General features: G+C 43.0%; 1 protein-coding gene across 1 annotated transcript; it reads right to left on the bottom strand.

Moving 5' to 3' along the window:
• Nucleotides 1–276: 276 nt before the first annotated feature.
• LOC109703757 (lysine-rich arabinogalactan protein 19-like) lies at nucleotides 277–882 on the bottom strand. Its single transcript, XM_020224473.1, has one exon. The coding sequence runs from the start codon at nucleotides 880–882 to the stop codon at nucleotides 277–279; it is 606 nt and encodes a 201-aa protein (XP_020080062.1).
• Between the last annotated feature and the right edge of the window lie 20,612 nt (nucleotides 883–21,494).

Here is a 21,494-nt window from a genome sequence, read left to right as displayed (position 1 = left end):
AATGGGTGATACTTCTTGAACAATTCTTTATGTTTCGAAGCCACCTGAAAACACGCTTTAACGTGATACATATATCACACGTAGATCCCAAAGATTCGTGCTTTGGGATCTAGATGAGCTGGGTCGGGGGGTAGACACGGGATCGGCGGTAGATGTCCAGGTACGGGATCGTCACGCGCGTGGGGCCGGCGGACGCTCGAAGGAGCCGGCGGCCTTAACGAACTAGTTGGAGAAAGGAGGTGGAACGGTGGTGAGGGAGCCGGAAGCTGTAGTCTCTTACAGGTTCTGTGGGATCCTTCGGAAAGGGAGCCGGCTCTGGGTAAGGGCCGCGTCAGGGGCGGCCGGAGGCGGCAGGGGCGCGGGGCGGCCTCGACGGGCTCGAGGGACGCCGGTCGCCGTTAGTGGGTCCAGCTCGGACCCACTAGGGACGGAGGCGCGCGGTGGCGGCAAAGGGGCGGTCGGCGCGCAGGAGGGTGCCGGAGGCCGCTGGAGGGCGAGCGGCGGCGAGCGGTAGGGCCGGTAGGTGCACCTGGCGGCCGGCGGCGAGGAGGTAGGACGCCGGCGGGTCTGGGCACGCCCGGCACCGGCTCGGTGGAGCCGGTGACGTACTGCGGCGGCGGGTGCCTCCCCACGTAGTACTAAGGGAGCCGGAGGCCGCTGCCTAGCTGCAGTGGGGTTGGAGGAGGCCGGCGGCGGCACGGCGGCCCTTTGGTTACTTGGGCTCTCGTTCAGCACCCAACTAGACACGGCGGCGCGGTGACCGGCGGAAGGCGGCGGCCGGTCGTGGATGAGGCCTGGGGAGGCTGGAAGGCGCGAGCAGGGGCCGGCCTCGCGGGCGGAAGGCCGGCGACGGCCGGTCGGGATCGAGAGGGGATCGGCCATTCGTCTCAAAAACAACAAAACATGTGACAAGTCCTAACAAGGGAGACAAGGCCGCTGGGCTCCGATAAGGCTACGGAGGCCTCCACTCGTGTCANAATCTATTGTAATCCTCTCCCATTTCCACACTGGTATGGGTAAGCTTTGAAGTTTCCCTGGAGGAAGTCGATGTTCCGCTTTAACCTGTTTACAGGTTAAGCATTTAGCCACAAAGTCCGCAACTTTCTTTTTCATTCCACGCCACCAGTAAGTTAACTTCAAATCTTTATACATTTTCGTACTTCCAGGGTGCAAAGTATATGGCGCCCGATGTGCTTCTTTTAAAATCTCCTCTTTAATATCTGGATCTGCTGGCACACAAGGCCTATCACAAAATCTTAACAGTCCCTGATCATCCACTCGGAAATCACTAACATGATCAGCAGTGATCTTTGCTCGAATCTTTTGCAGGAATTCATCTTGAGCTTGCTTTTCTTTAATTCGATCGATCAGGGTAGGTCGCACCACCAATGACATAAATCTCCAAGGCGTGTCAGGAGCTACAACTTCCAAATTCAACTGCTCAATTTCCTTTATCAACAAGGGTTGCATAGTTATCGACATCGCCAAATTTTCCGTCGATTTTCGACTTAAAGCATCTGCTACAACATTAGCTTTTCCTAGATGATAGAGGATGGTCAAATCATAATCCTTGAGCAACTCCAACCATCTACGTTGTCTCAAGTTTAATTCTTTCTGAGTAAACAGATACTTCAAACTTTTATGATCCGTGTAAACTTCGCAACGCTCGCCGTAGAGATAGTGGCGCCAAAGCTTTAAAGCAAATACCACAGCTGCTAACTCAAGATCATGTGTAGGGTAGTTCTTTTCATAATCTTTCAATTGGCGAGATGCATAAGCAATTACTCTGCTATTTTGCATTAGAACACATCCTAATCCATTTAGCGACGCATCGCTGTAAATCACATAATCTACTCCAGTGACAGGTAATGCTAGAATCGGGGCAGCGGTTAACCGTTCTTTCAACTCCTGAAAACTTCTTTCACAGGTTTCATTTCATAGGAATTTAACTCCTTTATGAGTGAGTCGAGTGAGAGGAGTAGACATCTTCGCAAATCCTTCCACAAATCTTCGGTAGTATCTCGCCAAACCAAGAAAACTCCGAATCTCTGTAACATTTGTCGGCCTGGGCCAATCTTTAATTGCTTCTATCTTCTTTGGATCTACAGCAATCCCAGCCTCTGAAATGACATGTCCCAGAAATGCTACTTCTCGTAGCCAAAATTTGCATTTCTTTAACTTTGCAAACAGTTTCTTTTCTCGAAGTACTTGCAACACCACTCTTAAATGGTTTTCATGCTCCTCATCACTTCGAGAGTAGATCAAAATATCATCAATAAACACGACCACAAACCTGTCCAAATAGGGCTTAAAGACACGGTTCATTAAATCCATAAAAGCTGCTGGAGCGTTCGTCAGCCCAAATGGCATAACTGTAAATTCATAATGCCCATACCGTGTCCTAGAAGCAGTCTTGGAAACCTCTTCAGGCTTTACCTTAAGCTGATGATAACCTGACTGCAAATCAATCTTAAAATATACTTTCGATCCCTGCAGCTGATCGAATAAGTCATCGATTCTGGGTAATGGGTATTTATTCTTGATTGTAATCTTGTTGATTTCTCGATAATCCACACACAATCGAAGAGATCCATCTTTCTTTTTGACAAACAATACCGGGGCTCCCTAAGGAGATACACTCGGTCGAATAAAACCCTTATCCAATAAATCTTGTAAATGTGCCTTTAGCTATTTCAATTCAGCGGGTGCCATCCTATAGGGTGCTTTCGAAATAGGGGTAGTGCCAGGACAAGGTCTATCACAAATTCAACCTCCCTATCAGGTGGCATGCCTGGCAACTCAGCTGGAAACACATCCCCGAATTCTCGCACAACCGGGATATCATCAATCTTGACGGCTTCTCCGTCCCTCACAGAAATACTAGCCAAATAAGCTACACAACCCCTCCGAATCAACTGTCGTGCTCGCGAAGAGCTAATTGTCATTGCGAACAATGAACTCTGACACCCTTTATAAACAAACTCCTGTTGACCCGGTTCCCTAAAGGTTACCGTTTTGTTTGTGTAATCAATAGTCGCATAATACTGTGTCAACCAATCCATACCCAATACTACATCAAACTCACCTAATTTGTGTAGTGCTAGTAAATCCACTGGCATAATCCAGTCAGCCGACCTACAGGGGCAGCGAAGGAAACTCACGAACATCTAGGGTATGGCGGGCATGATGACCGCCTCAGATGCAAGTATGGTGCTAACGAAAATGCATGCAGCTCGGCAAACTGCCGATACAATAAAAGAATGCGAACACCAAGTATCAATAATGCCGAACCAACGAATATGATTAAAGCTAATGATACTGCTACGACTCTCCTCTTTCAGTCTGGGCATTTATAGAATTAACTCTTATAGAGTGAGTCGAGTGAGAAGGAGTAGACATCTTCGCAAACTCCTTCCACAACTTCTTGTATCTCCAAACAAGAAAATCCGATCTTGTAAATTTGTTTCGGCCTGGGCCAATCTTTAATTGCTTCTATCTTCTTTGGAGTCTACACAATCTCAGGTCTATGACATGTCAAAATGCTGACTTTTTCGTAGCCAAAATTTGATTCTTTAAGCTTTGCAAAAGTTTCTTATTTACTCAGAAGTAGCTTCAACACACTTTTAATGGTTTTCATGCTCCTGATCATTCGCGGAGTAGATTCAAAATATCAATCAATAAAACACGACCACAAACCTGTCAAATAGGGCTTAAAAGACACGGTTTCATTAAATCATAAAAGCTGGCTGGACGTTGTCAGCCCAATGGCATAACTGTAATTCATAATGCCCATACCGTGTCTAGAAGCAGTCTTGAAACCTCTTCAGGTTTCCTTAAGCTGATGATAACCTGACTGCAATCAATCTTAAAATATATCTTTCGATCAATTGCGTGATCGAGATAAGTCATTGATTCGTGGTAATGGGTATTATTTCTTTGATTGTAATTTGTTGAGTTTCTCGAATAATACAACACAATCGAAGAGATCCATCTTTCTTTTTGACAAATACGGGCTCCTATAGGAGATACTCGGGTAGAATCTTAACCAATAATCGTGTAAATGTGCCTTTAGCTATTTCAAATTCCAGGGTGATTATAGGTGATTTCGAAATAGGGGTAGTGCCAGGAACAAGTCTATCAGAAATTCAAAACTCCCTATCAGGATGGCAATGATGACACTCAGCTGGAACTCCCGGAATTCGAACAACCGGGATAATATCATCTTGACGGCTTGTCGTCATCACAGAAATACTAGCCATAAGCTACACAACCCCTCCGACTAACTCGTCGTGCTCATGGAAGCTAATTGTCATTGCGAAGTGAATCTGACACCCTTTATAAACAAACTCCTGTTGAACAGGTTCCTAAAGGTTCCGTTTTTATGGTTTGTTGTAATCATAGTCGATAAATCTGTTCAACAGAATCCTACCGAATTACTCACATCAAACTCACATAATTTGTGTAGTGACTAAGTATCCAATGCATATATCGTCGCCTCCTAACGGGGCGCGAAGGCAAAACTACGAACATCTAGGGTATGGTGGGCATCATACCTCGTCCCAGATGCAAAGTGGTGCACTAAAACGAATGCTATGACGCAATCAGCAACTGAGATAATATAGAATGCGACACAGTATCAAATAATGCACACCCAGATATCATAAGCATAAATGATGATCCCTGCTACGACCTCCCTCTCCTCCTCAGTCTGGGGCATTCCATAGCTTTTAACATCATTTATGAGTGAGTCGAGTGAGAGGAGTAGACATCTTCGAAATCTTCACAGAATTCTTGGTAGTATTGCCAACAAGAAATCGAATTATTCTGGTAACATTTTGTCGGCCTGGGCCATCTTTAATTTAGCTTCTCTATCTTCATTGTGATTACACAATCCCAGCCATCTGAAATCAATGTCCGAATGCTAAACTTCTGTAGCAAAATTTGGATTTCTCTTAATTTGCAAAACAGTTTCTATTATCTGAAGTCTTGCCACTAGTCTTAATGGTTTACATGTCATCATCATTGAGAGTAGATCAACATATCATAAAAACACCAAACTGTGCCAATATAGGTTAAGACACGGTTCATTAACTCATAAAAGTTTCTGGTCGCGTTCGTCGCCCAAATGGATAATGTAACAATTCATTACATAATCCCCTCACCGTGTCCTAGAAAGTCTTGGAAACCTCTTCAGGCATTTACCTTAAGCTGATGATACCTGTGCAAATCAATCTTAGAATATACTTTTTATCCCTTGCAGCTGATCGAATAGTAATCGATTCTGGGTATGGTATTTAATTCTTAATTGTAATCTTGTTGATATTTCTGATAATCAACACAATGAAGAGATCTCTTTCTTTTTGACAAACAATCGGGCTCCAAGGAGATCACTCGTGGAATAAAGTCCGTTTTATTTTATCAATCAAATCTTGTACTATGCTTATTAGTTTTCAATTCAGGGCGGGTGCCATCCTATAGGGTGCTTTCGAAATAGGGGTAGTAGGAAAGGGTCTATCACACTAATTCAACCTCCTATCAGGTGCATGCTGGCAAGTCAGTGGAGAACACATCCCCGAATTCTCGCAAATATACGGGATAAATCATCAATGTTGAGGTTCTCCCGTCCCTCCAGAAATACTAGCCAAATAAGCGTAGCACAACCCTCGAATCACCTGGTCGTGCTTCGAAGAGCTAATATGTCATTGCGACAATGATTGACACCCTTTTAACAAACTCCTGTTATACCGGTTCTAAAAGGTTACGTTTTGTTTTGTGTATCATAGTACGCATAATACTGTGTCAACCAATCCATACCCAATACTACATCAAACTCACCTAGTTTGTGTAGTGCTAGTAAATCCACTGGCATAATCCAGTCGCCTACCCTAACAGGGCAGCGAGGGCAAAACTCACGAACATCTAGGGTATGGTCGGGCATGATCACTCGTCCCAGATGCAAAGTAGGTGCTAAACGAATGCTATGCAACTCGGCAAACTGCCGATCAATAAAAGAATGCGAAGCACCAGTATCAAATAATGCACGAACACGAATATCATAAAGCATAATGATATCTGCTACGACCTCCTCTGCTGCTGCAGCCTCCTCAGTCTGGGCGGCATACATACGCCCACTCGAACCCTGCCGAGGACTCTCAGACTGCCGCTGTCCCGGTGATCGTCTGTACTGAGAGGGTGCTGTTGGGGTCTCCTGACTCGGAGCTGAAGATGCAAGTGCAGATGCTGATGATGGGACAGGCGAAAATCCTCTCGGGCACTTTGAGCGAAAATGGCCCTCCTGGCCGTAGATAAAACACTTGCCCCCACGTTGTGGACACTGTGGCGGTACGTGAGGCCCACCACAGATAACACAACGCGGCTGTGGACGACGCTCGGGTGCTCCACGGCGTGCTGACGAACCTCGACCCCTCGACTGGCCCGACTAGCCTCTCGGATACTTTGGCGATCTCCTGAAAGATTGCTGACCACTGCTCTCAGCTGCTGGTCTCTTTCCCTTCGCTCCACAACATCTCTTTCTTTCATAATTTTCACCCCTTTCTCAACAATTAAGGCCCGGTTCACCACTTCTCTGTAAGTAGAGAGGTTTGACGCCTGGACCAATCTGAAAATCGCAGGCCGCAAACCCACCTAAAAAATGCGAGCCTTTGTCCTCATCATCTCTAACCACAAAAGAAACATAGTGTAGTAATCGAGAGAACTCTCGCTCGTACTCAGCCACTGTCCTGTCCCCCTGTCTCAGGTTTCTCAAATCCCTTTCCATTTGCCTCTTTACACTCTGAGGAAAATAGGTAGTCAACAGTAATTTCTTGAACCTCGTCCAGGTGATAGCGGACAAATCAGCACGGGGATCTTCCCGGATATCCACCCACCACCTGTAAGCCTCGCCATCCAGGTGGTGTGTCGCAAACCAAACCCGATATCGCTCATCGACGAAAGTATCATAGAATAGCTTCTCTATGTGTATCAGCCATTTCTCGACCACCCAATGATCAGCTTTCTCCCCGTCAAAGATACGAGGGTTGCAATGCCGAAACTCATTCAACCTTTCCATCATCCGCTCTCGCTCCTCAACCGCCACCATCTCAGGTAACACTGTCCCTGCCGCAGCCACATGCACTGGTGGTACAACTGTCTCCTGTCGGGGCTCTACCCTCGGAGCTACTGGGGGTGTGTCTCGTACTGGTGACTGTGCTCTCACTGTCGCATCCCTATCTGGTACTGTAGGTCTAGGATCAGGAATCTCTCTGTCGGTCGTCTGCCGCAGTAGTAAATCCTCTAACCTCTTCATCCTGTCCTCCTGTCGACGCGGGGCATCCATCTGCTGTCGCGCTGCCGCAGCCTGCTGAGCAACCAAGTCCGTCAGCTTCGCGAGCTGATCCTGCAACTCATGGATCTCACTAGATCCAGAAGTAACGGAGGTCCCCACTTCCTCCGCATCAGCCGCCTCAGCCGCCCCGGCGGCTCTCGAACGAGTCAAAGGCATCTTGAGCTGCAGCACAAAAACAAACATAGATTAATAAAACCTATACTATTAAACCTTTACTTCAGGTATAAGCCAGCTAACCAAGCGAAAGTAATGAAATATAACGCATACTAACTTCCGATGTCACGTTGTCGGCAGCCAACGTGGCCCTCTGCAAAGTTAGTAATTGCACATTCCGATCAAACTCCTACCATTCGGAGTTTATAATTTACCCAATCGAAATACTTTCGCTGACAACAAACTCGACTAGACCTCGTCTCTCACGAGCCTATTTTTATAGTCCAACAAGCCTAAGGTTTGCTCGGTCTACTAAGACTCAACCCTAGGCTCTGATACCACTATAATCTGTCACGCCCAGGGTATCAGCGGAAGCATATCCCGTACATGCACAGACCCGCCATACACCTGCAGTATATAAGACGTCTATGAAAAATAAGTCGATAGGAAGAACATAGAAACATCCTATCCTGATATCAGAACAAAATATAAATCCATAATTATCAACAAAGGAACAAAAAGTAATCAATCCAAAATCTCGACATCATAAAGAAGAAATATCAAACTATGACATCTGGATCCAAAACTCATATATATCACAGGGTACACAAAACATCTGTACAATGGTAGTTCTCTATACACTGGACATCACCCTTGGTCGTGGCCCGAGTAGCAAGGTGATCGACTAGCACGCTCCTAGCAATGTCTAGCTAGACGCGACTCCCTTGCCACGATCCCTAGCCTCTCCTGTAGATGGCTCTGTGAAAACAACCATAAAAGGGCGTGAGAACTATTAACAATAGTTCCCAGTGGGTAAGCCGCCAGCCTCGACGAATTACACCACTAGGCTCATGATGTACTAAATGAAAATAAAAGCAGTAATTTGCATGATATATTTTCCAATGCTAACAATTAATGAACATGTAAGCAACATGTACTGATACTTTCTACAGTAATGAATCAACTGAATAAAGAAAGCTTAGCAACTACTGTAAGTATGAATATAACATGAACATAAGCACGAATGTGTAAGTAACTACTATACACTGTAACTGGTAAGCATTCATTACTGTCAAATGTCATTTAGTACTTGGTCTCATTTAGAGTTTTCCTTTTTCATTTATCAGGACCTACACCAGATAGTCCAGCTTGCGCCGTGCCTAATGGCCCCGTGGTAGTATACACTCCCCACGGCAATCCACTTCGGCACTCAATCCCGCACAGGCGAGCAACTGTCGCGTAGGCCAACTCCGGAGTGCCGGCTTGTAGGGAGCGACCCTCACAAGCGTGTGCGAATGAGCACGATGGCAAGCAAGCATAATCTTTCCAACATGTCTCAATTAACATGTTTTAGCTCACAATATTCTCGCTCTCGATCCTTTGATCGGCATTTCAATATAACAATTATTGATAACAACTAGTAACCACTAGATTGATAAACAGGCGAGAGTAATGCTAATTTATTGATAACAACTAGTAACAACTAGTAACCCAAAGCCTCTTGTTTTTATCATCCAATGGTTGATTATTGATGCATGTAATGGTAGTTTAGATGCTATGTGAATGCATGAGATAGATGCTATGTATTGACTACCATTGGATGATAAAAACATAGGCATGTGGACATATAGGGTATATATACGAATGCCTAGATGTGGATAGTAAACATAGGTCGATGAACTTTAGGAAGAGTAGAAAACTCGACCAACGTGGCATGTAAATTATGAATCCTAGGTGTGGACAACTAGGATAACAAATAGCATGAGTGGCATCAAACCTAATGTCATTGAACATAGGTTGAGTATTGAACCTAGAGTCAAGTACATCTAGGTGGAAATGACATAGAACCTAATGTGGTTGTACCTAGGTTATGAGATGTAGTGGCGTTGAATCTAGCGTGGTTGTACCTAGGTTATGAGATGTAGTGGCGTTGAACCTAGCGTGGTTAAACCTAGGTTGTGGAGTATAGTGGTAGAGTGGCCACTAGGATATGCATAAGTCGAACCTAGAGAGGTCGACTTTGTAGGGTCTATGAGTAACCCTCAAGAGTTGAAAAGTGGATTCCGGAATTCTTAGGATTTGAGGCTGCGACTACGTGTGGTTCTCCTCGCTCGGCAGCAGTTGAGACTTGAGGATGAGCACAAGTGAATCATAACTGCGGGTATGTGTGGTTCTCCTCGCTCGGCAGTGATTCAACGGGTATGTGTGGTTCTCCTCGCTAGGTATGAGATTGTTGAGATAGGTATGTGTGGTTCTCCTCGCCCGTTGAGTTTGAGCAACTTATGGTCAAGGGTTCGATGGTATTTCCTCGCCCGAGAGATGACCTATAGTTGAGAGAATTTAAGACTGAGGTGCATGTGAGACGTCCTTCACCTCGAGCCTGACTGAACGCGGTATTCCGCGGATGATTGACTCAAGACCGAGTCAGGTGGCATAGTTGGCTAAGATAAAGAAAACCTTAGGAGAGAATGACAAGTGTCAGAGAATGGCCAATGATATAGAATGGTAAATGGATGAGCTATGGATAGTGAGATAGAAAGTAGAATCAGTAGATCTACTTGCATGAATCGCATGTTGCATGTTGTGACGCATACGTATGTATTTAATACTTGCATAAATTATATGTGGATATCTGTTGGACTAACATGTTGATTTGCCTCCTTTGGACCTGGTGGGTTAAGCTCTTCCCTTGGGTGTCAGTACCCACTGGAAACTATTTATAGTTCTCACCCTACGTTTTTTAGGTCCACACGCGACCGGCGCGGCGACGAGAGGTAAGGGCATAGCTCAGTAGATAGCGTCCTACCACTGTGCCAGAGATAGCAGTACCCCCAGTTGGTAGCATAGGGGTGTGGAAAGAAAAAGAAAGAACAAAATTGTACTAATGAGGATTGTATTTAGAAGTTGAATGTAAAATGATGTAAATATGTGGTAATGAGTTGAATGCTTGTAATAGCTTAGCAGTTATGTTTTTTGTATCCTTCTTATGCAATCCATGTATTACATCTGTTCCTGGTTGGGACCTCTTGTATTGTATGGTTGCGACGCCTTGGACGTATAGGGAAAACTCTGTCCGTTCGGCGGTCTGTCGGCGCGCTCGAATCAGACCAAATAGGCGGGTCTCGACGCGTGACAGGTAAAATGGTATCATAGTGTAAAAATAGTTTAGATGGACCTAGGAGACCCTAGGATAGTAAACCATATGGAACTTAGACTCGTGAGAGGCGAGAACTTGTGACTTATGGCGAAAGGTGAATCGATTAGGTCGTGTGTTGTATGCCTCTAAAAAGGATGTTAGAGGTAGATCCAAGGTGTGGTTTATTCTCAGCCGGGTGTGTTCATGTTGGGCGTGTACGACATGAAACCGAGTGATAAGAATAGGCTCCCTTGTATGATTTTCTTTTGATTTTGAGTTGGGTTTATGTTAGTCATTTTGTACTTGACCTAGAGGGTCGAGAGTTGACCGAGTTGTTGTGTTTTAGGAAACGATGACACCGCGTAGGCGATCTCAACTAAATCGGCGTGGGATGGGACAAGTGATGTCCCTGAGCAATCAGAGGCGAGCGGAGACTTGGAACATCGCGATTAGTTGGCCACACTCGTGGGAGTGGTGAGGCAACAAGCCGATGTGGTGCAGCGTCAACAGGAGGTTGCCATGCGCCAGTGGAGGAGCTGATTAAAAGACTTCAAGAAACGGTGGATCAGCTGGTGACCGCACCAGTTGCGGCTCGTCGTGTATGGCCGGGAGTTGCGGCGGAGACCTTTCCGTCAAGGTCGGGCAATCCGACTCCCGATAGTACAGAGGTGGAGACGGAGAGGGAGCGAGCTTTGGCGGCCCTCATGACCTTCAAGAAATTTGATCCACCTACCTTTGATGGAGAGAATGTAGATCCGTGGATTGTGGAGATGTGAATTGACTCCATGGAAACTCTCTTTGAGGATCTGTACACCGTGGAGCGGGACAATGTGCACCTAGCCATGCATTGTCTGAAACAGTCGGCAAAGGTGTGGTGGAAAGGCGTCAAGTGAAACCGATTACCTAGTTTTCCTCCTTTGACTTGGGAAGAGTTTCGGGGATTGATATTCTCTGCTTATTTTCCCGATAGCGAGAAGAGAAAGCTTCAGGACAGATTCAGGAAGCTGCGGTAAGGAGACCGCTCGGTGAGGGAATACGAGAGAGAATTCTCCCGTATCGTGAGTTGTGTCCCGTATGTTGTGCGGGATGACAAGGACCAAGCTGATTTCTTTGTGCGGGTACTTCGGTAGGATATTTTCAAAGTTGTGCATATACTTAAGTAGCAAACTTTTGCCGAAGTATTGGATCGGGCCTTGTGGGTAGAACAAGGCAATGCTATCGTGCGGGAGGAGCGCGAATCTTTTGAATGTGAGCGGGGAGGGGTGAGGCCACTATTGAGCAGTTCGGGTGATCAATCGAGTTCCAAGCGACACCCGAAGTCATCCTTTACCCGGTCCTCCCCAGGCTGCGTGATTTGTGGTGGTTCCCATTGGGCGTGGCGATGTGCGTTGCGAGATGGAAGATGTATTCGTTGTAGGCAGCTGTGCCATGTGCGGGATGAGTGCCCGCTAAGGGATGGCCAGACCCTAGCATTGGCGACGGCCTTTTCCTCTCCGAGACAGCCTGCGGGTGTGCCACCTGTGGCATGGTCGGGAGAGCGGGCGATAGTGATGATGCAACCAAGGGGTTCGCGGCGAGCGCCAAGTGGCCGTGGATACGCTACCCAGGATGAGGAGCCCACTGCTACCGACGACGTCGTGGCAGGTATGATTTAATTGAGAAATATAAATTTGGAGCATTGCATGCAGTTATCATGCGGTCAATTACTACTATTATACATAATCATAGTAGGGACCAAGTGGACGGGTTAGTATAGATACCTGGGCATGCTTGCGTTGTGGGAGCGTGGCACCTGCCGGAGCAGGTAGCGAGCTTGAGGGCACTAGCGAATTGTTGGTGATAGTCTAAGGGTAAAGAATAAAGCTCATGGTAGAGATGGAAATGGTGGAGCGACTCTCAAAGCAATGTGAGTAGCTGATTGCGAGAGTTGAGTCATTTGTGGATGTCCAAGTAGTCCGAGAGTTTTGGATGTTGTCCTGGCGGACCGAACAGTGAAAGTAGAATCACTGTTGAGAAGACGGTTGGTTAGCCGCCAAGTTTTGGCACGTGAGATTAGTGCTACCTCGACTTGAGGTTGGAAGATGCCCTCGTGTGGTTGGTGCGCACAGGCAAGATTGCCTAATGCTGGACTTAGTATAGAAAGGTATAGAAGCGTACGACGCTCGAGTGTAGGTACTCATGGATTGCGAATTTGGTTTAGCCGAGAAAGTATGTTGCCAGTAGCACTTGAGCATTGCTAGCTGTGAAGCGGGCCATGGATCACTCGTAGGGCTGGTGGCTCGCACTAGGTGCTTAGGAGCCGATAGAGATACGTGTTGCTCGGTAGAGCGTGTCGTGTGAGACGACGTTGGCGGGTATTGCTTGGGGATGATCCGTGTCTGGACTATTTGTAGACTGAGGAACCCGAGGCCATATGGATAGGTGCAGTCGGCTGTGTGTGACAGCCGCCCCGTACCTACGGGTAGGGTAGAGATTTTGGTCGGGGTAGTAGTCCGAGCTTGGACCTGGGAACGTGGAATGCCACGTGCCAGATCGTGTGATTGGTAATACACCGAGAGTGCGGTTGTGACCCAACCCGAGGATTATGTAGTGGTTTGGGGTCTTGGTTGCTCTTAGTTGGAGTGTGTGCAAAGTCTCAAATGAGAATTTCGCCCGGTGATGATTGGGTCTACGCTTGCGAGTGAGCGACGTTATGCGTATTGAGACAAGTTTAGGCAGTAGGCCTTGGTGAGATTGTTGGCCATGGCATATGAAAGGAAAAGTGTGGTGCTCTCTATGAGACATTTGGATAATGAGAAGCCACGTGAGGTTAGGGGACAATGTTCTCCGGTGGACTGAAATTTGAGATGTGCCAAGATGGGTTATCTCGAGGTAGAGCTAAAAGTCCATGTGGAATTGGAGCACTCGCGATTGGGCGATACACCTGTGATATTGCTTCTAAGCAATGCCGGTGATCAAATCGGAGTGTATTCCCTTAAGGGATGGTAGATGCAAAGAAGAGTCGTATACGGTAATGTAGACTCTTGGATGGCCAGAGTGGTAGAGTGCCACTTTGCGGACACTTGTGTGATTCGAGGAGGTCTACCCGTATGTATTGTGTAGTGGTGGTGGATCATTTGACTAGTTGGTGCATTTTTGTTAGATCCACACCAAAGGTTGAGGGGTAGTCCTGATCTCGAAGGTAAGTGGTATCCGGTGGCATCAATGAGATAGGTCCATCGTGTGCCGGGTAGCGAGTGATGTTGGGGCGTGTATAGTCGTCAAATATCGACTTGCGCTGCCACTGAAACTCGCAAGACCCGTGATACACTTCTTGTATTACATTTCGTAGATGTGTTTGTGATTGAACCCACGTCCTTCGGTATAAGCCGCTTGAGCAATCACAAAAGCGTGAAGCCGCTCTGGAGTGGGAGAGTGAGTTAATTCCCTCGTTGATTTGATGAGTTGAAGGGATGTGTGATTTGAGTTTCGAGGACGAAACTCTTTTTAAGTAGTGGAGAATATAACATACCGAACTTCGGCAATTATGACTTTGGCCAAATCCGGCAAAGCATAATAGAGAAATAATTTAAAGAAAATACTCAAAAATGAGATTTGAGGGTTTTGGGATGATTAGAAGTGACTAAGAGGCTCAAGGACGAAAAATTAGAATTTTTGGAAATAGCAATTTTGAGCTAAGGACTTTCAGGGTCCGGACCCTGGACCCAAGGTTCGGACCCACCGCAAATTGTGAAAAAAAACAACCTACGGGGTTCGGACCCTACAACCAAGATCCGGACCCTGCGTGCGAAAATTGCCTAGTTTAGGGGGTTTTTGGCAATTGTAGCTTCTCCTCTATTATATAGTGAGCCACCCAACCCTCCTCTCTCATTTCTTCCCTCACACACAAGAGAAGAAGAGGGAAAACCCTTCTCACAAGCTCTTCTCTTCATCTGGACCTGGTGGGTCGAACTCTTTCCTTAGGTGGCCGTACCCACTGGAAACTATTTATATAGTTTTCACTCCACGTTTTTCAGGTCCACAGGCAAGCGGCGCGGCGATGCGAGGAAAGGGTCTAGCTCAGTAGATAGCGCCCTATCACTGTGACCAAAGATAGCAGTACCCCCAGTTGGTAGCATAGGGGTGTGGAAAGGAAAAGAAAAAACAAAATTGTACTAATTAAGATTGTTTTTAGAAGTTGAATGTAAAATGATGTAAATACGTGGTAATGAGCTGAATGCTTGTAATAGCTTAGCAGTTATTTTTTTGGTATCCTTCTTATGCAATCATGTATTATATCTGTTCCTGGTTGGAACCTCTTGTATTGTATGGTTGCGGCGCCTTGGACTTACAGGAAAAACTCTGTCTGTTTGGCGGTCTGTCGGCGCTCTCGAATCCGACCAAATAGGCGGGTCTCGGGGCGTGACAGATGGCCATCAGACGGAGTATGTCAGTTTGGTCGTGTTTTTTGGTCATTTGGTCCTTCTATTCATGGATTTGCACACTGTCGACCGATAGTGAGCATTGATGGCACTCATTTGTATGACAAATATGAAGGCCATGCATTGATAGCGACAACTGTAGATGCAAACAATAGCAATTTTTCTTTAGCATTTGCAATTTGCGAAGAAAAAAAGGGCAAAAGTTGGCTTTGGTTTTTACAAAACTTGCATTATTATGTTACACGCAATCGACATGTTTGCTTTATACCTGATCGATTTAGTGGCTTAAAGAAAATAATGGCTGAGATATATCCTACTCGACAGGGGCATACACATCGATGGTGTCTTCGATATTTGAAAGCAAATATGAATAAGTGTTTTAAAAATGATTCGTTATTCGACAAATTCTATGCTATTGGTAGTGCTCCAATACCGGTAAAATATTATAAGCTCAAATTTAGAGTTGAGCTAGAATACTATCGGTAGCAAACCGGCTCCGTTGCCACCCATTTGTTTTCGATGATAGAGCCTCCAAATCGATGATCGACACCATTGAATATAATCTATACCACTTGAAGTATCTAGAAATCAAATGTCATGCTTTTCTGATATTGTTCTCTTGACCATCAAGTGAGCGTAAAAATAAACGGCTGAAAATGAATATCCTCTAAAAAGTGATGATAGGAATTTTGTAATCAAGATCGAGAGTATAAATCTTATTCTAAATAGTTTAAAGAATTTTCTAACCAAAGTTCAATTGATTTGGATAGCTTTACACCGTTGAACAAGAAAACGCCTCATATCTACCATTAAAATTACAAATTTTGAAACCATTTGATCATTAGGTCAATGACGTCGAAAAGATTTGAAATTTGGTTTATAGATACTTCAAGTGGTATAGATCATGTTTAACGGTTCCGATCGTCAATTTAAAGGCTCTATCATTGAAAACAAATGGGTGGCAACGGAGCCGGTTTGCTACCGATAGCATTCCAGCTCAACTATATATATATATATATATATATATATTATGCTTCTATACTCTTATGAGTACGATTGACTTCGTACTCATAAGTCATTTTCGACGATAGAGATTTTGAATTGATGATCCATACCGTTAAATATTATTTAGAGCATTTAAAACTTCTAGAAACCAAATTTTGTAATTTTTTTGACATTATTTACTTTATGATCAAAAGATCTAAAAATTGATAATTTTTAACGGCAGGTATGGGATGCTCGCTAGTTTAACAATGTAAAAGATTTGAAATCAATTGAATTTTTGATAGGAAATTCTATTCACTATATGTGTATGTACAAGTAGCAACTTAAGCCCCTATATATATATATATATAGTCCGGCTATGGTGCTTGTAAAAGTATCAAGCACTTGGTCCTTGTAAATTTTTTACCGTTAGATCTATACCTTTGATCATTTTTACCTGTTAGATTATACTATTCAACCAACCACCCACTCAACCCTAGGAGGCCCACATCATCCTAACCGCACATTCTTTAATCCAAGGGCCGAAAACTTATAAGCACCAATGACTTGGTACTTTTAAAAGTATAGGAGCTCAATTTTATATATATATATATATATTATAGAGCAACTTAAGCCCCCAAAGTTTTAATTTTTCCATCTAGCCCTAACCAGCATGCAAAAAATTGTACCGTAAACCTTCCTCTCGCAGTTTCGTGCACTTTAGTAACCGAAATGCCACGTTTCTTACCGAAAAACTCCTCGGTAAAAAATTTTCTTCTAGACTAAACATGTGCCATTTTGCACATAAACCCTTGATTATTGTGCAACTTGATTTCGTGTAATCACCTCGTGTCTATTTTCACATGGATCCTTCTGTTCGTCAAAACTGTGAAATTTTTCATATGAAGTGATAGCCTCTTTCAAAAGTGCTCTTTTTTCACACTTTGTAAAAATTGCAATTTAGCCCTCCAACCTTTGAGTTTCTTATCAAAAAATCACCAACACGTGTATTTTGCCCAGCGGCACTTTACTATGGATTTTCACGTAATTCGACACATAAAATGTCGCATCTTTTACCATAAAACCTATTTTTCGCAAATTGACCATTTGCCATATATCATTTTTAGACCGTGCTTTTATCATGCAAAATTTGAAAAAGGACCTCACCGCAACTTCCGACACTACCAGACCTTGAGGGTGGAGTTTTTGTTTCACTGAAAACTATTATGTTTTATAGAAATAGCTTTCCTTTTTTTGAAATTATTCGATTAACATATTTTTCCTGAATTTAAAAATTTCGTTTTCTATATCACTTACCCCTTAAAGAAAGGTTTGTCCCCAAAACTTGACTACACACTTATAGTAATCAAATTGGATATATATTGCTCCTTTATTATGGTTTAACCTTCGAGTAGGTTCCTGCTACTCCCAATTCTCCCCAGCGAGACAAGGGACATACCAAATCCTAAGCCTACGGACCAACACCCACCGAGATCACCACCACCTAATTAATAACCTACAGACTAAACCTGTATTGAGGTTTGGACTACCTGATCCCACACACCTGCCAAAACTTGAGTAATAAATGCTCACCAACCTGAAAATCCAGGCCAAATCGACATTGGTCCATGTAGCTCTTTTACCAACTCGAGTAAGTTGTTAGCCTCTTCCTTAGCCTTAGTTGACCCATCTCACTTCCTATGGGGGTCACCTATTCTAAAACTACTCCAGTTTTAACATACTTAATCTTCTTAATCTCTTGGGCCTAACTACCGCATAATATACTATAGTCAGGTTTAAAGTTTTAGCCCTATTATATCCTCTATATAGACTACCTGGGGTCTCACATTAAAAATCTAATATGATAAATGCAATCTATAATATATACAGAATCTAGATAAAAAAAATTACTGAATTGCTAATTTCATAATAAAGATTTATAAATATAGTGCAAAAAATAGTTATACACCCTGTGTATAAGATAATTGCTCCCTTACTCATTATTTTTTAATTTATTTACATTTTATAATGATTTTTTTCTCTGTTTCTTCATATATATATATATATATATATATATATATACACACGCTTATGAGACGATGATTACGCTTGCTTGCCATTTGTACTCATTCGCACATGCTTGTGAGGGTCGCTCCCTACAAGCCGGCACTCCGGAGTTGGCCTGCGCGACTTATGCTCGCTCGTGCGGTATCGAGAAACCTATGGGGTTGGGAGGGATAGACTCATTCCTAGAGTGGGAATGCTGGAGCTACCATCGACACTTAGGTGGCACAAGCTGGACTACATTTATGTAGGTCCTAGAACATGATTAAGACATTGAATCGGGAAATGACAATCAATACTAGATAGGCTTAGTAGTTTGATTACCTTGATATGCTTATAGCATAGTGTTGGGACTTATAGTATACATGATAGTCTTATTCGTTGCATCATAGTATACTTGGCTGCCATGATAGAGCATATTTATCATATATTGTTATAGTGGTTCATGATACCTATTTGCTCGTTATGTTGGGATATATTAGTCATGCTTGGACATACTTCATTTTGATAAAGTAGATGTACAACACATTGACATCATGTTTATTTGCGACATAGTAGTTTAGCATTTTAATCATGCTTTCATAAATGCAATCCATTTATTATTATTGTTGCTTTTTGGACTTACCATTTTCTTTTGGGGCCTAGTGGTGCATTGAGCTGAGGTCAGTAATTGCCCACTGGGAACTATAAATTATAGTTCTCACGCCCTCTGTTTTATATATATATTTTTTTAGAGCCTTCCACTCCGGGCGAGGCTAGGGACCGCGGAAAGGGTATCGCCTCGAGCTAGCTTGCTACCGAGGACGCGTTGATCGGTGGTCTACCTCTCGTCGTTTCTTTTTGAAGAGGTTGAGAGTTGTACCATGTATAGAGACCACCCCTTTTTGGTAAAAAACTTCAGGAGATGGATATTGTATTACTTTATGTTTACTTTAGTTGAGTAGTTCTTTTCTTCTACTGCTATTGCTAGTATTAGTGGTTATACTTGCTCTGATATCATTAATTATTGTTCCTCCTTACCTTCATATTCCTTGCTTTGTTTTCGCTGTTGTTGTAGACGCCTTATATGTGTGGACATATGGCGGGTCTGGGCGCGCTACCGGGAGGGCCTCCGCCGGTCTCGGGGCGTGACAATGGAGTCAGAGTACATTGCATGTACGACAGCAGTACAATAGGCTGTTTGGCTAAGGACATTTATGACAAATTTGAATGTAACAATGCGTGCAGACGATACTGTTATTGTCTATTGTGACAACAAAGTAGCGATAGCTTATGAGAATGAATATCACGAGGCCTTTGATTAGCCCTCTCACACGGCCTTTGATCCTTATGAGAATGAATGTCACGAGGCCTTTGATCAGCCATCTCACACGGGTGATTGCACTGTCGTTAGGAGAGCAAGCAGGATAAGACAAATAAGATAACATAAATGCAGCTAGTAATGCAGGTGATCCACTTTGCTCTATAAGAGCTGGCAAGTGTTTAAACTTTGAATGTCACCTTAGATGACCTAAGATAAGACTGTACGAAGTTGACAGTAGAGATGTTCCACGACTCTACTTGACCTGTATGAAGCCGAATGTAAAGAAGACACCATATGGGTCACTGTCTTGAGGTTTGTTGTCTTGAGTCACAACAGAATCGACATCGTATGGTGTTTTGAGCATGACATGTCCTTAGAGCTAGCTCCACCATAACATACATTCAGACCGTATGTGCAAGATTGATCACTATGTTTTAAAGAGTGACGAAATTGATTCCTGATTCGTAGCAGTGTGAGCTTTGCGTACTCTTTGCGACTTAGAATCATGTTATGAAGTGGATACTTGGGGATGCTACTTTAACATGATATCCAAGAGCCATGATTGATTCGGTCTGGCGGAGCATGTCTAGGAGAGCAGTAAAGTTGAAATGGATTGGCATGAGGCATCTAAGGAAAAATCATTTGATAATACACCTATGATTTGTCACTCATAGCCCTGGCGATTATATTGATATTTGTTGTCAATATAATCATGAGAACAAATGCATTGATAGGAGAGATCTAGCATGCTCTATGGAATCATAGATGCTATGATCTAGTGTAGTTCAGTGATTTGGGGTATAGACGAGAATTGGAGTTGTAGTGTTATGTTAGTTGGATGGTGGCGTAATGTAATACTCCTCATTTTTTATTCTTCACATTATTGATCGCCCAAACCATTTCCCATATGAAGAGCAGAACGAGATGAGAATATATTTGGGATGAGAAAGTATAAGTACCAAGTGTGTACGAGTGGGAGATATTAGGATTCGTCCACATTGGGACTTATCTAAAATATTTCTAATCTATATAGGATAAGAAATAAATATTAGTAATTATCTAAGATATTCTTAGTCCACATGGGATAAGGGATAAATCTGACAGATAAATCCTAATCTGTTTTAATCTCTATCTATGAGAGATTCAGTTAGAATATGATTAGGATTAATGTCTCCCTTGTAGCCTATAAATACTTGAGGTATTGACCATATACGAGATACGAAAAAAAAATTAGAATCATCTCTCCATAAAATTCTCTCTTGGGTTCGCTCTAGGGCACCATCAGAAACCCTTGGGATTTGCGCAGTGTGCTGCATTCGACTCTGGTAGCCAGATTGCAACGAGCAAGAACAACGTGCAACAATTGAGATAGGTCGTTGGTGGATTAACGAGTTTGCAAAATAAGACGAGATTCGTTTCTTGTAATCATAATACATTCCGCAACAAAAGTGGTATGTAAAAATCTATACAATTTTTGCGTATTGATTTGGATATTAATTATTTTATCCAACATATGAGATAGTGTTTACTATTAATATTTTGACCATTAGACGTCTAAAATTTAGTGGGAGTTTAATAAGTGCATCTTATTAAATATTCTCTGCATGATATATATGTGTACATACACCATATGCTTAGAATCCTTTAATAGAGATTTTAAAATTAATTTATTAAATATATAATTTAAAATGATTAGATTTTCATATATTTAATTAGGTTTTTATATTAAACATTAGCCATCAAATATAAGTTATGGTGTGTAAAGTATTAATATACACCAGGCATATATAATAGTTTCTTCTTTCTCCAATCAATTTTAATAAGATAAAGACATACTCTCTTATTTTTTAATTTGAAATAAATCCTCCAACTTTAAGTTTTAGTTAAAAAAATTATTTACAGAATAGCTATCAAAATTATTAAGTTTAATTAAATTTTTAAATAAAATTTTTAGAATAATTTAACTCTACAAATATTAAAGTTAAGAAAATAGTAATAAAAAAAGTTATTTTTTATAATGTATATAAAAAGACTTTATAATTTTTTTTAATTCCTTTAGCTATAATTTTGTCAATCTTAAAATTTTAT

The sequence above is a fragment of the Ananas comosus genome, unplaced genomic scaffold, assembly GCF_001540865.1.
Source record: "Ananas comosus cultivar F153 unplaced genomic scaffold, ASM154086v1, whole genome shotgun sequence".
Taxonomy (NCBI): Eukaryota; Viridiplantae; Streptophyta; class Magnoliopsida; order Poales; family Bromeliaceae; genus Ananas; species Ananas comosus.
This window is presented reverse-complemented; position numbering and strand designations above follow the sequence as displayed.

Bases quoted from the DNA above. Each gene is read 5' to 3' on its own strand.
- LOC109703757 (XM_020224473.1), bottom strand. From the start codon at position 882: ATGGCCGATCCCCTCTCGATCCCGACCGGCCGTCGCCGGCCTTCCGCC.